General features: G+C 35.9%; 1 protein-coding gene across 1 annotated transcript; it reads left to right on the forward strand.

Annotated features, from left to right (window-relative positions):
• The first annotated feature begins 237 nt into the window (after positions 1-237).
• Positions 238-15,415, forward strand: LOC136811117 (uncharacterized). The gene is made up of 16 exons (XM_067067722.1): positions 238-382; positions 1,938-2,146; positions 5,005-5,180; positions 5,535-5,711; positions 6,564-6,720; positions 7,294-7,487; positions 7,911-8,001; positions 8,872-9,078; positions 9,481-9,521; positions 9,965-10,609; positions 10,997-11,053; positions 11,596-11,725; positions 12,044-12,220; positions 12,498-12,616; positions 13,679-13,861; positions 14,423-15,415. The coding sequence occupies exons 3-16, from the start codon at positions 5,123-5,125 to the stop codon at positions 14,830-14,832; spliced, it is 2,646 nt and encodes an 881-aa protein (XP_066923823.1). The 5' UTR covers positions 238-382; positions 1,938-2,146; positions 5,005-5,122; the 3' UTR covers positions 14,833-15,415.
• Positions 15,416-15,670: the final 255 nt, after the last annotated feature.

Below are 15,670 nucleotides of genomic sequence, written 5' to 3' on the forward strand. Positions count from 1 at the left end.
TCATAAATGATTTCAATTTGTTTCCAATATATATTTTTAAAGAGGCTTTTTTTTGTTTTGTTTTTTTACTTTTTATCCAGATTTCGTGACGGGACGGGATAGAAGAATGGGAAAAAGGTGAAAAGTGAAGAAGAAAAATTATTGAATAGTTTTTAAGTCTTAAATATTTCATCAGCCTCCTATTCCTTTTTCAGACTTTCATTTGAAAATTTTATATTTATCCCTTTTCAGGCTGTCACATCACCACTCGAAAGAGCTCAGAAAAGAGCTCTCTCCAACATTACACCTAACTTGGAGTTCGTCTGTTAATGTCTTAACATCAACTAATGGCTTCAAACATCCACTACATTAGCATGAAGTAAAAAGCTCCATTCCTCAAAAGGTATGTGTAATTTTGCAGGGAGGGGGCTTTATTGAAAAATTTCCATGAGATTTGTTTTCACAAAGACTGTATGAAGACACCCCTGTCTTGCAGCCCTGGTGGAAGTTTTCTCGCAGCAGGGATATAAACTTTTATCGGAAACCCAATGGAGAAAGAAATTATATTTTCCAAGCTTAGAAAATCCAGTTGGGATGGTTTTGAAGTGCAATTTTTTACTTTGAATTTCGAATATGGCTGAAATGAAAGTCACTTTTCCAGTTGGGCTGAAATTGTAGGGTGTTTTTCCCACCGGGGACAAAACTTTAGGCAGATTTTCCAGTGGGGAGGATCTGTGGCACAGGGTATGACACATGGGTTTAAGAAGACATTAGCTCATTATTTGAAACCTAATGAATTTAATCTCTTAGTATATCCCTTTGCTATCCCTTGCATATCCCTTGAGTTATTAGAAAATCTTCACGAAATGCGATTATTTGACTTGGCTTTCACTAGAATTAATCAATTTTCTGAGCTAACACAAAGACAAACAAAACAACTGATGAAGTTGTTGAAAATTACAGTCTCAAACATGCCGTGCAATGAAAAAAAAGAACCCCGCATGCCCCTCTCTCTTGGTCTCTTGGGTTTGATCTCGCGCCAAAAACTTCGATAACCATAATATAGGAACGTTATAACAACTACCGAATAGAATTCTTTCTCAAAAACAATCTAGTGTCCTTTATCAGGGACCAGTAGGGGAGTTATTTCTTCGTTGCCATGGTTTCATTACCTGTTGACATCGTATCTCCTTTTATTAATTGAAGGAATGTTGTTTTCTTATTTTGGATATTGCAAATTTTTACAACGTTTTTTTATATAAGAACAACAAAAAATTCAACGAATTTTGAATTTTGTTTTAAAATTAGTAGTTTCAATAACATGTTTTCCGGTTTTAATTATACGATAATTTTAAATCTTGAAATCTAAACTGAAGATAAGTAAAGTAAATTGACCAAAGATTCATGACGTCGCAATTTTTTTTATTATTTAAAACCTGTGTAAATTTTTCGCATAAGTTTTTCAATAACTTTTAATAATTATTTGAATGTTATGCGATTTTACAGGATTTTAGCTGGGTTTTATGAACAATGTTGGCAATAAAGTCATCAAACCCGACCTGTTGGGTATTTCGAATTAAAAATTTGGTAGACTGTTTTTATCAAAAGGCATATGTCTTAACAAATTTTTCTAGGAGTCCTTAGCAAAATAATGCCAGGGTGGTGTAAAGTACCCCCTGGTAAAAAAATATTATTTTTAAATATTTTAACTAATCGTTTTTTTTTAATTTTTTTAATTGATTTCCCCATTTTTTCAAATTAATAAACAACCTATGATACCCTCATTATGTATAAAGTATTTCAAAAAGAAGTTTGGATTGCAATAATTAGCTAGAGGTTGAATTTCCATACTCATTATCAAGGTTAAGCTTGATTGTTGTTCTTATAACAAAGACACGGCATCGTTTTATAATACATCCTCCAAACTTTTTAAATTTTGATTTTATTTTTATTTATAGGACTTAGAGATCACCTCGCTTCCTGTACTCTAAAAACACATGTTTTGTGTGTACTGAATGAAACTATCTTTGGTCACTGGCGTGTTGGGGGATAGTGTAATATTGTCGGCAAAGCATGATGGATCTGTCGTTTCATTATATGCGTCAACCTTCTTCTATCGTCCTGACTGTGTTTTTTTAACAATGGGTTTTTAATTGAAATCTAACTGGTGAGTGAATCTCTTATAAATACACGGGTTGCAAAATTATATCAGTGCAGTCAAAACATGTGATTACTCGAAAAAGTTCACGTGATTTTATTCCCATGTTACTTACTTTACAACTTACATCTGATAACTTTATTAGTGTCAATAAATTCGAACCAATCAGAAGCATATAAAGATTTCGAGTAAAAGCGTGATTTGTCTTCAGACTTTAATTTTGCAACCCGTGTATTCATGAATATTAAGGACTAAGAGAAGTTAAATGAATACACGTATTTCCTATTAGTGGATTCATGTAAAAAAGTCATGAAAAACGTCGAGAAAGTCTCTGATTGGCTGAAATATTGCATATACAAGCATATTTTTCAAAATGTCCAGAGTATGAGGTAATCTTTGCATGCCTCCGCCAATCAAAAGTTTGTTTACTCGACGTTTTTTCGTGACTTTTGCATGAATCTGCTAATAGGAAATAGGTGTATTGCTTTCCCAGAGTTTTCCCGAATTTTAGACGATTGGAAAATATGATACTTTACCTAGTATTCCTAGCCCTCTTTAGGCTACTGACATCCACTAACGGCTTCATGCTCCTTATACCTGCGCTTTTTTACAGGTCTGCGATTTAGACTAGCCCCTCCTATGAGAAGAAAGGACCAGAAAGATATGAAATTCACGGTTACCTTTGAGATAATTATTCTCTTGAAAAAATCAGATTTCGGTGATAGCTTCCAAAAGTAATATTTTTGGAATTTTATTGATTAGGGAGGTCTGATGCAGTGTAAATACAGAAAACCTCAAAGAACTTTTACATATTGCAAATTTGCTTGGTCTGGTAATGATGGTGTGATTTTTAGACAGATTTCTTTCATAGGTGATGACGTTTTTTGTCTTCGTAACTTAAATCTTTAGAAAAAATCGTTTTTTCAGAATAATCTTAAATAAGTTCAGTTCGATATAAATAGTGCAGCTATATGGAATGGGTGTTGATACAATTTTCCAGAGAAAATAGAATTTACAAACGAAAAAACAGGAATTTGGTACTTTATTTCAATTCGGATTACTTAAAATTCTTGTCATATGATGATGGGAAGTTTCAATCAATACAATCATCTCTTTATTAGTCTTTCTTATAAAAGATTTACTTCAAGATTATTTCGAAATGTGCCCCGGGTATACTTTGTAACTTTAGTATTAGACGGTGAGTGTGGATATATTTTGTCCGACCCACGAAGCTGTCAACAACAAGAATACAATAGCTCCATTCTGTCAAAGTCTCTAAAAGGCGTTAAAGTTTCATTTTAAGCCTCACTTTGCTGAATTCACTTTTCAGCTAAATCGCTTAGGTCAAGAGCTTTTACCACACACAAAAATATTGTTGGAAGAAAGTATGGTACTATTTTCAACACGCAGTTCGACTGCTAATGAAATTAAGATTATTTAGCGAAAATTGTTGAAATATCCATTTTCACTTTGTTTTTTTTCCAAGTTGATCCTGATTTCTTGAAATGCCAGTCGATGAAGCTAAAAAATTATATAAATTATTTTCAAAGTGTTTAGTATAGAATTCTTGTTTTTATAATTTGATTAGGCTCAAAATCGCCGAAAACAAAACTGAATTCTTTCAAATTAGTAAAAATAGCTTAAATCCTGAGATACTTCAGTTTCTTCTTAAAATAACTGTGATCAGATCAAACGAGGCTTCAAATACTGAAAAATAGCAGAACTTCAACAAAAGTTACTGGTTCTTACAAAAAAATATTGAAATAATTATTTTAGTCTATGTTAGCACAATAAGTTTAACGTGAATCATATGTTGTTGTTTTTTGAGTCCTGACCTTCTCACTGGAACCTGCTCATCGATAAAATCCATCATAGAAAAGTTTTCTTTATCTTGAGAAAGGTACATCCGAGCAAGGGCTCAGGAGGTGGGGCACTCAAAGTAAGTGATCCAGAATAGGTGCAGCCAGAATAGTTAAGTTTAAGGTTTGGAATGAGAGAAAGTACTGCGCTCCAAGGGTATAAAAAGTGAGAAAAACAACTCTTTTTTGGGCAAAATTTTGGGCAAAGATTTTCAAGAAGGGTCAAATTTAGTCAAGTTTGGATAAATTTTGTCTTCATTTTAAGGGTCCGATTTTAAAGGCCTACGTAGTATATATAATGGACAAAGTGATGTATCTATGTCTTGTAGTAACAGTTTAAGAAAAATTTGTTTTGTACTACAGCTTAGTTTAGTTAGAAATTATTATGTTATTTTTGCGAGGTGCCGATTTAACAGTTCATTTTAACATCTTGTATAGCGGTCAATAAAGTCAGGCATTCCCCAAAATTCTTTGATGGGGAGCGTTCACTCAAACAATACGCTCTTTTTTATAAGCATACGGTAATATATGAAAAGTTTGAGTTTGAATTACTTGAGATTTTTCAATTTTCTTGGTGATATAATGATTAACAAGCACAAAATAATTTGAGGGCTGTATTTTTACTATTTTACTTTACGCTGCTCTAACATTAAAAGCAATTTTAAGACTCAAGAATATTTTGATTTTGCTTTTTCTCTCCATATCACCCAAGAAAATCCCATGCTTATTTATATAACTTTAATGAATCATCTAATATAAACTTCTGACATAATTATCTTGAAAAGAGTTCTCCAACGAGCCCCAAATTTGACCTTAATCTTGAGTACAACCCTTTTTGAAGTAAGAACTTTCAATAAACACAGAATATTTTATTGCATAATTCAAAAGGTATCTATTACCCAGAAAAGTTCATTCTACCCTTGTTCCATCATACACCGATGATGCCTACTTAGATTTGACATGTTAACACCTATTTACATCTTTTCTGTTTTATGTCTTTCTTTATAGGCCAAACTACATCCACACCTTTAATTTGACTCCGAACACTGACTTGAACAGGATAGTTCACTGTTTTGGTTGAACTTGTTTTCCTTACTTACCTGATTACTGATCTTGATCTTCCATTATGGAACGTGCCGCGTCTGTTGGCTCATTACTATGGATTCTTCACCCAAACTCTGCAGGTAAGTTGGATTGATAGATTGCTATCTTTTTTATGCTTCTTCCTGAGTAGTGGTTTCCCAAAGTTCTCTCATTTTAGACTGGTTTTAGATTAAAAAGGCATTTCCGTCTCAAAATTCAGGCAACATTTACAACATTTGTGTTTTCTTGTAACTACCATTGAGATTTTTTAAACTTGTGTCCGGTGTAAAAGGGCACGAGAAGACATTTGAAAAATTAAGATTTAAATTTCAGGTCTAGCAAAAGAGCTTTTCAGAAAATATTTCCTTTCTTTCTTTTGGCTCTTGAGGTAGTATTACTGCGGAAGGATTGGTTTCGATCACATCTGATTAAAAACTTCTTTTGATAACTTACAGATCCTAACAACAAACACAACCACCACCATTCTTCGCAACGCCATTTATCACCCCACCGCCCTCGTTCTGAGCTCTTTCACCACCCTCGACACCGCGAACAACGATCAAACACTATAAATCACGTGACACCTAAACTCATTGTGACGTCACATCACACCGACGGAGAATCAGAGGAAGGTATGATTTTCAATGACAATTCTGCTTTCTTAACGAAAAATAGAGTTAAGCATTCAAAGCTTGTTGCCATGAATGTAGCATGCTAGACGATCAATTCGGACAAAAAATTATTTAAGGGACAGACAAACTGATATTATCCTGTAACAATATCGTATGATCGTACAACAACCATTGAGTTGTTAGTTGAGTTAGCCCGAAGGACTAGAGTAGAATCTCTAACCTTTCCCAGGCAAGCTAAAGTGAAGCCACTTATTCCCCATCCAGAATGCGCCTAAAACGCTCCGCAATCATGACGAAGGATTGTATCTAGCGGTTCCCTTGTATTGTGGACTGCATTTTTTGAAATCCAACGATGGATTTTACTTTCAATCCGACATTTGTGTAAAAACCAAAGCGCGGGCGTTCTGGATGGGAAATAAGTTGGTTCATTTCCCATCCAAGAGTCTCGGGTCTTGAAAGTCAATGACAAAAACAACCATATTACTGTATAAAACGAATTATAAACGACTCCAGTCTAGTTTCCGGGAGGTAATAAATAGTTTTTCGGGATGACGGGTATCTGCTTGTACGGTTGTATGCTGATTTTTTACACATTCGAATCTTTAGAGGAACTGAAACTGAAGGAAACCTCGGATTTTTGTGAGCTTTATTGGGACTATTTTGCTGGAACTTGAGATAAAACAGGATTTAGCTACTTAACAGCTCTTTTAGGAAGATTGAAATTATATTTCATGTAAACTTGGTCACTTTTATGAAATTCTTCGTCATTTGAAGTTCGCTTAAAAATTTCTTCACTTTTCACCAACAATGGGGAAACCCTTTCCAATCTAATCGAATGTTTTTACTCTTCAGAAATCGTATTAAACGACCACCACGAGTTTAGCCAGCCTTGCGAAAATGATTACCATGAAGAAAACGAAAGTGAAAGTAGTTGCTGTGATGAAGATCAACAAACACCTTGTCTTGAAAAGAACGAAGATGAAGATCAAACTAAAGTATACAAAAGACGGTAAGCTGTACCCAGGGTTTTATTGTTTAGTTGAAATTGAAACCACCTTGGGTTGGTGTAATCTAAATCACAGACCTTTACAAAACCACAGATAGTGTATCTATAAGTAGCACGAATCCGTTAGTGAATGAGAGTAGCATAGGGTTGTTGTCAATGAAGATCGAAGGATCCTGCATCGAAAGACACTGCACTAAAAATGTAGCCCTGAATACCAAAATGTTCATAAGATATTCAATAATCTTTGATAGAGAGGCTCACAATCTTGCGGTTTTTCAATCTTTGCTTTTTCTTTCTATTATCGTAACTTTTTTGTTCTAACGGACGATTAACGTGATTTTCACTTGAATGTCCGCTACTACTTTGAATTACAAGTTCAAAGATCACCGTTATCTTCATATCAGCGTTGAAAGTTCTTCCATCTCAGTGAAGTATATAAAGAGGCATTTTAGTCTCATAATTCTGCTTAATTCACGAAAGTTTTAAGAGCATATGATAATTTGGTGTGTAAAATCCCTTTTCCATCTGAGACGTAAACCTTGCTTTAACCACACTGTCAAATCACCTACTTTCCAGGTTTTACATCCTGTTCATCTTTTCCTTGATCGCCTTCATGCAATATTGTTGTTGGAACACGTTCGGTCCCATCTCCACAACTTGTATGGAAGTCTTTGGATGGAAAGAAAGTGAGATTGCTATCATGGCTAGCCTCGATCCCATCACTTACATATTCACAATTTACGCGTTCTCTTGGCTGATGGATACCAAAGGTATTTTAAATGCTTTCTAATCTGCCAGTAGACTACCGAATATTCGAACCTATTAACTACATGTTAGGCACAAACAATATTTTTTCGAAGATTGTTAGTCTAGCATGCTAATCTACATAATTCAGACATTAGTAGAAAATAAGCAGAATATAATGGAAGGGACAAATTTAGTCAAAACAGACTGATATTATCCCGTTACAATTATCTTATTATCATATAACACCCTTATTACTGTATTACACAGGTTATTAACGACTTCAGTCTAGTTAGTGGATTGCAGGAAATATTGGAATACTACAGACACTGAGCAATTGCTTTCGACGTAATGTAGATTGTATGTAAGCATATCCTGAGATTTCATCAATGTAGCCTGAGCTTTGTCCCCAAGAATGAAACAAAATGAATAAGAAATCTTTTTTTCAGGTATGAGGAAAGCAATGCTAGTGACGTCATTTTTCATGGCTTTTGGTACCGGATTACGTTGTTTTACCTCTAACAATGAATTTGCCACATGGTGAGTCTAATCATCAAATCCATGTTAAATGGAAATCAGATTATGAATATTTTCAGCACCCCTCAGGTAAGTTATGGCATGTCTCAAAAACATGAAAATCACCATCATTTTTGAAGACCATTAGCCGGCAGAAAATGAACAAACCAATGATTTACTACGAAAGATACCATGATGAAGTTTCCCTGTAGGGGTGTTACCTAATTGTTTACGCCCTCATTTTCGCGAAAAACCGCAAAAACCAAAAAGTGCTGACATCAGCAAATCTTGTTTTTTAAATAACTCCAGTTTGGCTAATGGTAGAAACATGAAATTGGACCAACGTTGTATATCATTAAAAAGATCATTTTATATATAAAAAAGAATTTTCGAAATTTTGCTGTTGTCAGCAGAAATCAGCAAAATACGAAATTTTGCAAAAAAGTATCGACAAAAATTATGGTAATTTTCATGTTTTTGAGAATGCCATAACTTACCTGAGCCCCTCCCCACACACTGAAACTCTAAACGGATGGGTGAAAACAAACGATCTGACGAATAATCTTCTTAATTTCGTAAGGGCCGTGCATTGTTACAAATAAACTTAGCGTTCTCGTCGCTATTTATAAAGGCTCTTGTCAGAGTTGTGCTATCTATAATTGAACTCGATAACTGATAAGTTGCGATATATCACCTTTAGGAACCAAGTGTGTTCAACCATCAACCAATATTTAACTTCAATTAATTCAGGGGGTACCAACTCAGTGTAGTAACTTGATTTTGGGATTTATAATTAACTTTTTCCAAGGCCAGGGCTTTCAAGTACTAACCCTACCAGCTATGGGTCAACTGAGTCGGTATCCCCTGTTAATCCATCTCTTGTTTCACCACCAGGACAATGGCGATGGGCCAGTTCTTCAACGGCCTCGCCGGGCCAGTTACACAAGCAGGACCACCAGTCATCTCATCACTATGGTTTCCAGCTAATGAGAGAACGACCGCTACTGCACTCGCTTCGTTAACAGGATCTATGGGCGTGGCCGTCTCTTTTTTGATTGGTCCATCATTTGTCAAAGAGATACCCCGCCGTTTCTGGCAAAGGTGAGAGATGATTTCAAAACTTGTCTACGCACCGAAATTTAAAATAATTACTGAAATGTGCATCGTATAAGAACTTGTTGAGGTAAAAAATAAACAACAAATTACACTGCGCCGTCTGCAATTTTGAGAAATGGCGCAACCTTTTCCAAGCAAAAATTAACAACAAATTACAAGTAAAAATGTCTTCTATTTCAGACACGGCTGACTACTTAAGTTTTCAATGAAAGTTGCAATGAATGACAGTTCCAGTCATTATTTTAGAGTTCGCTTATAACAAAACGTTTAAAAACCATACAAGGTTTCTTGTGGCCTGCCGGTACCTTCACGGTCGTGAATTTTGTTATAGAAGAACTAGAATTGTGATTGATCTTCATTTTCATCAATTTTCTTTTTAATTTTCAGGGAGATACACGATACGAATGAAACACTCAACCACGCAACAGGTACGACCCCTTTAACTTGATTCACACCTATTTCCAAATTTTGAAAAGGGGTGTAAGGTTTGACGTTATATTTTATGCATACAGTCAACTTTCTCTAAATCGAAGAAAATTCTTGGTCCCTTGAAAATGGAATTAGAGAGAGTCGACGTTTTCAAATTTCAATTGCTTTTTTTACCAATGTAAAAAAATCAATTGAAATTTGTCAATGTTTTATTATTAGGGGTCCAATTTATATCGAGAGCCACCGCCACTTTTTGGTCTTACTGATTGACATGATTCAATCGTTAGCGCTATCAGAATCATAAAAAAGTGAACTAAGAGACTGATTTCGAGTTTGGATATGAGGTCCTCTTTCCTTTAAAAATAAAGGCGCGTAATAGTTTTGAGGAGTGGTGCTAGAAACTACTGCCAAGACAAGTAATATTTTTTCTGTTTCTCTTCAGAACTGCTTTTCACATCATCCAAACGCTTTATCAAAAACGAAGATCTTTTTATCCAGATTCAAAAGCATGATAATCCAAATCAACCGAACACTCCATCCAACGAAAACACCACACTCACCAGTGATCCTGTCAATCTGAATGACCTTTTATTCACTAACTGTTTCACACAACCCTACACTAAATGTTACAACGGTATAACTTTTATTACGTGGATCCACGTTCATCAAATTGGAAACCGTCAAGTTCTGCTCCAAAGCTCAGCACCTCAACGACGGTTGGCAATCTCCGTTGCTAATAGTGCATCAGAGAGACCAGAGTTGCTGATCACACTCCAAACATCGGAAATATGGACTTGCAAGTTACCAATCAAGCTACAACAATGGTTTATGTTGACAGTCACCTGGCATTCGAAACATGGTTTGATGGCCTACTTAAACAATACCATGGCTGCTCAGCCAATTAAATTTTCGTTGCCAATGGTAACAAAGGATTTGACCAATCAGCAACAACGTGCAGGACGGCATTTACCAAAGATGGAGAAGATTGCCAGTTTAAGAGACGTGATGTTTGCGGAGAAAGCGATTCAGCATTCTGATGTGGTGGCCATCTTTCTGAACAAAACTCGAAGTGATACTGAGCGAAACGGTAAGTCATCTCAGATTCTCGTAAATAAAAAGACCTTATCCACCCTATTCATAAAGTAGCTGATTCCCAATGGTCCTAAACCTCGTGGGACACTCCAATGCAGAGGATTAGACCCATTGAAGTCCAGCGAAGGGGTAGAACCGACGAATTTTCACTAAAATAGCTTAAAAACGCTTAAAAAGCTCAGCCCTTTCGTCATACCTCTTTCCGCTGTTCTAGTTGTTCGTTTGGATTGAATATATTACCGACACCGAACTGTATATACCTTTTGTTGCCATTTGAGTAAAAAAATTGAATCTTAAATCACGATCAAACATGAAAGGGGTATTTTGTAACTTTTACATTGAGAAAAAATCTTTTCATTTGAAGTTTGTTTTCTTTCCATAGAGTTGGAAGCTATCAAACAAGATCGTAAATCTTCCATCATGAACCTCCTGTATATCGGTAAGAGATACTATTGATGGTTCATCCTGAATCTGGGCACTTGTTGAGCACTTAGTAAGTAAGTCTGCGACTGCAGTCGAAGGCGAGTCCTCTTTCGATAGCTATCTACCCGAAGGTAGGGGAGGGCGCCACTCTTTCTCCGTGGATTGCTCCACTTACCCTTGATTCTTCTCTTAATTGCTGAGCATCAAGCAGAGAGGTATCAAGTACCATGTTGAGAATCTTTGGTATGACCCGGCTGGGGGTTGAACCCACCATCCTAGCCGGATGCTACCACTGCACTACCAATATGTTCCCAATACCTTTTAGTCCTAACTGTGCTCAATTTCTTACTCCCAGGCTGGTTAAACTTTTCGACTAAAACTCCCATTATTCATCAAAGCTTTTAGTTGAATCATCCTTCTATTAGATTTTCCTTTGCCAGACCTCAAAAAATATTTTGTAAAATTGGAACTAAGTTGTTTTGTTGCGCAGTTAACCTTAAAACCAATTTTACGCTAAAGATTTGTCATAATAGATCTTTATTTTTATTTTTTTTTTAGAATTTGGCATCAACAGTTTCTTATTCTTGTGTGTTGTGCTGCACTACCCTGACAAACCGCCACTACCGCCCAGTCTTTCTGGTCACGTGGAGAGAGAAAATTTTGTCAAAGGACTGAAACTTTTGATGAGGTAATTGACTATATTCAATGCTACACAATTATAGTTCCCTCAGTGTCAAACGTGCTCAATGTTTAAAAACATTAGATTCCATGCCATGCAGAAGTGGCCTCGGCAATATTTTTGTGTATGCATGCGTTGGCTAAATTTTTAGTCATTTTTTCAGTAAAATCGGAATAAACTTGCAAAAATCAGAGGAAAGGGAAACTATGCCTTTTTCGCAAACTAAAGTAAATTTCATACCATATATACAAAAAGATTTTTTGAATCGTTGATTCACGCAACGGTTTATAAGGTTTGAAAATGTTTAAGTATCTTATTTTGTTCTAGAAATCGTCAATTTTGGATGCTATGTTTAATTTACGGACTAACAACGGGTGTTTACAGTGGCTGGGGTGCTGTGTTGAATGTCAATTTATCAAAATTTGGCGTTACTCAAAAGAATTCTGGTTGGATTGGATTTTATACTGTCTTCGCTGGAGTTGGTGCCGGCATGTTATTGGCAAGGTAATAAAACTGTCAACTACAATCAGTGCCTAATATATTGGCAATTTTGGGTATTTTAACGTTTTTTAGAATTTAAAGCACGGGCGAGAATTGCTTTTTTTGGAAATTTCAAGAGGCCAAATCGAATTTTGAAAAGGGCTCGATTCAGTAAACGCGTTAAAGAAACTGATTTCATTCTCTAACACTTTTTGGAAGTTATTTATCCTCGGCTAGGGATACCTCATTCTCATCTCTATTTGTTTTTCAAGACACTGTCAATCATTTTTATCATTTGCAGATTTGCGGACATGTTTGCTGGTCGAATGAAGTTATTATTACTTTTCTTGTTGACTGGTGCAAGTGCTTTCTTCTTGTGGTTCGCATTGTTATGTTTGAGAATTATCACCTATTCTAAAGGTTTGTATGTTAACGACCTTAAATTTCACAATTTAACCATTTCCAGACGAGTGAAATTCAACTTTTGAAATTGTAAGATTTCTGATGATAGAGTGGCAAAAACAGGCCTGACAGAAGCGGGGAGACTGGGGAAACTTCAGCCTCCCTAGTATTAAACAAATAATTTTTTTCGAATTCCTGGCAAATTTTATCTCATTTTGAGCCTTCAACCTCCCCACTCTTACGGTTGTTCCGCCGGGCCTGAAAAATCACTGTTTCACAATTTCACATTCTTTCTAAAAATCAACTGGTCAACAATTTTGGTCCCGACAGGTTTAAATAATGCACTAAGAGTGTTTGCGATGTTCGAAGATCATGATCAATCGTGTCATTTGACTGAATCTGATTATTATTGAGAATCACTGGACTTGGTTTATACACCCCTGTGTCACCAGTATTCCGATTGAGTTTGAAATCATTTTCACTGGAGATGGGAGAATCAGGGAGGATTCTACTGTCAACTAACCTGATAACAGCCGGTTATAATTTTCTTACGGGCACGGTAAACCTCTGAAGGCCCTCGAAAATTACCCTTTTGAGGAAAATAGTCCTCCCGCGGAAAATTAAATTTTACTAATACGGCACCCTATTTTAACTTTGTCTCGCGACTTTGTTGTCGTTCCCAGTCCACCCGTGGCGATGCACGGTCCTCAAGAAAACGAGATTGCATATTCGTCAGATTGTTTTGTTTTCACACATCCCTTTAGAGCGGGACAAGCTGGAGTTTTTACAAGCTCGTATGTGATTTGGTTGGTCGTTAAGATGTAAAAAAAAAACGCGTCATTTCCATTATTTCATGTGACCAATTAGTGAAGTATCTTATAAAAACTCCAGCTTATCTCTGTAGAGTTTTAGCGTGGTGTGCAGAAAACAATCACAATCTGATCTCATGTTACTTCACATCGGCTTCGGCGTGCTTAAGTTTGTTAAATTGGGCTTAGTTACACTTACGTCGAAGTTGGTTGGAGAATTAAGCTCTCAGAAATCTCTATAAATCATCTCCCCTATTTATTTTTTCCATAGAGTCACTTTACCAAGCAGCCATCTTTGGTGGATTCTTCATCTCTGGTACCATCCCCATCTTTTACGAGTTGACAATTGAACAGACGTACCCTGTTGCTGAGGGTACCACTACTGGGTTGTTAACATTGATCAATAACATTGTTACTGTACTGTTTTTGGTGGTCCTCATCATACCCAATGTCGGTCAGTTAATTTTTGACTTCTCGAATCCCTCTGTGGTTCGAGCTAAAACGACCTCAGCTTTCAAGTCTTTTCAAAAACATTGTTTTCTTATAGTTTAGATGGTAAAATATCGGCTACGGTATGATTCTTTTTTATCGGACTAACTTTCTAGCACGGATTTGGGTCGAATATATTGCCTAGCTGGCAAGCACGAATTCGTACCAAGTTCCTTGATTTCTTTTTTCTAATATTTTCGATAGTCTTGTGTGCTTAATTGTAGGGGGAGGTCATTTTGCAAATTTTAGAAAGAATTCACCCCTATATCACTTTATAATTACCCCCCCCCCCATTTTATGACCTTTGTGCTACGAAGTGCTTAATTATGACGATCCCCTATTTTGTTTATTTTTATCTCGAGTACCCACCCCCTGCTTATTCCACCCCTCCCCTCTACAATTAAGCACACAAGAGTACCTCCCGTGCAAGGTTCTATTCATCCATCGGTAAAATTAAGAAGTATAGTGCAAAGTGCTCTAGGTTACGGGATGTAGTAAATGTTTTCTTAATGATATTTTTTTCTAGGGACACTGTGGATGAACTGGGTATTGTTTGGGTCGTGTGTCATATGTCTTCCTATCCTCATCTTCTTGAAAACTAAATACAATCGTCTACATATTGATATCGAGTACAAAAATAACGGACATATCGAAAGCGAAAACAGTAGTGAGGAATTAAATATCAAGTTAGATTCCAAAAAGATTACTTTGTTGGACGACGAAAAAAATAGTGAGAATTTTGGAGAGTTTACATCACCGCTGACCAAGAAAAAATCACCGAAACACAAATTTAAACTTTGTTCAAAGAAGTGTACTTCTGCTTTGAAAACGGCTGCTATTCCGTCTATAACACGCATCGATGCTTCACTTTGGTCCGTTGAACATAACGAAAGGAATTCTATTTATCAAAAAATGGACCGTGAAAGAGCGGACTGAAATGATTTTTGCTGTTCTAGCGCTTAATTCTTCCTATAACCTCTTACCGTTCAATCATCCTATCTTAGACTGATTCCTGGCAAATCGATTTTATAATCATCATAACAGAAAATCAAAAACGTGAATCTGAAGAGACATTGAGAGAACGTTAAGGAATACAATTGACTCTCACTAATTCGATCTTCAAGGGCTCAAAAAAATTTCTTCGTATTACAGAAAAAATCGAATTACAGGGAGTATTTTGAACGACTTTCCAGCTGAGGGGACCAATACGTTTAGTTTGAATTATAGAAAGATTCGAATAATAGAGGTTCGAATTAGAGAGAGCTGACTGTATGCGATACCATTTGATTTTCCAGATAACCATTGAATCTGGAAGTAGAAAAGCAGGTCTTTTATACTTGAGCTTATCGATAGTTTTTTTTGTGACACAAACGTCTGATATTATTACGTCGAAAAGCGAGAAATTCTGATTGCTTTCTGAAACCTTTCCTTCGTGCAAGCTTTGTAATACACTCTTCTCGAGATGCATAAATTTATTGTTGTCCTCGTTTTCAAACAGATTTCATTGCCATGAAATTATACATTTAAACTAATTTAAATTCCCAAAAGGAAAACATCAACTCTAAAACAAAAGTACTTGAAATTCAAAATGTCTCATGAGGTGTAAACAACACAATTATCATTGTGAATATGTAATTTTATAGCAATGGAATCTGTTTGAAAACGAGGACAACAATAAATTTATGCATCTCGAGAAGAGTGTATTTCTTGGTCGAAAGAGCGAATGAGTATAGACGAAAATAGTATATTGTATTTTACCCGGGGAACACTGACC

Source organism: Clytia hemisphaerica, unplaced genomic scaffold (genome assembly GCF_902728285.1).
Source record: "Clytia hemisphaerica strain Z4C2 unplaced genomic scaffold, Clytia hemisphaerica genome assembly, whole genome shotgun sequence".
Lineage (NCBI taxonomy): Eukaryota > Metazoa > Cnidaria > Hydrozoa > Leptothecata > Clytiidae > Clytia > Clytia hemisphaerica.

Excerpts from the sequence above, each read along its gene's own strand:
- LOC136811117 (XM_067067722.1), top strand. The coding sequence starts at position 5,123 with ATGGAACGTGCCGCGTCTGTTGGCTCATTACTATGGATTCTTCACCCA. Across the intron at positions 6,721-7,293 it reads ACTAAAGTATACAAAAGACG|GTTTTACATCCTGTTCATCT; the intron begins GTAAGCTGTACC and ends CCTACTTTCCAG. Across the intron at positions 11,054-11,595 it reads CATGAACCTCCTGTATATCG|AATTTGGCATCAACAGTTTC; the intron begins GTAAGAGATACT and ends TTTTTTTTTTAG.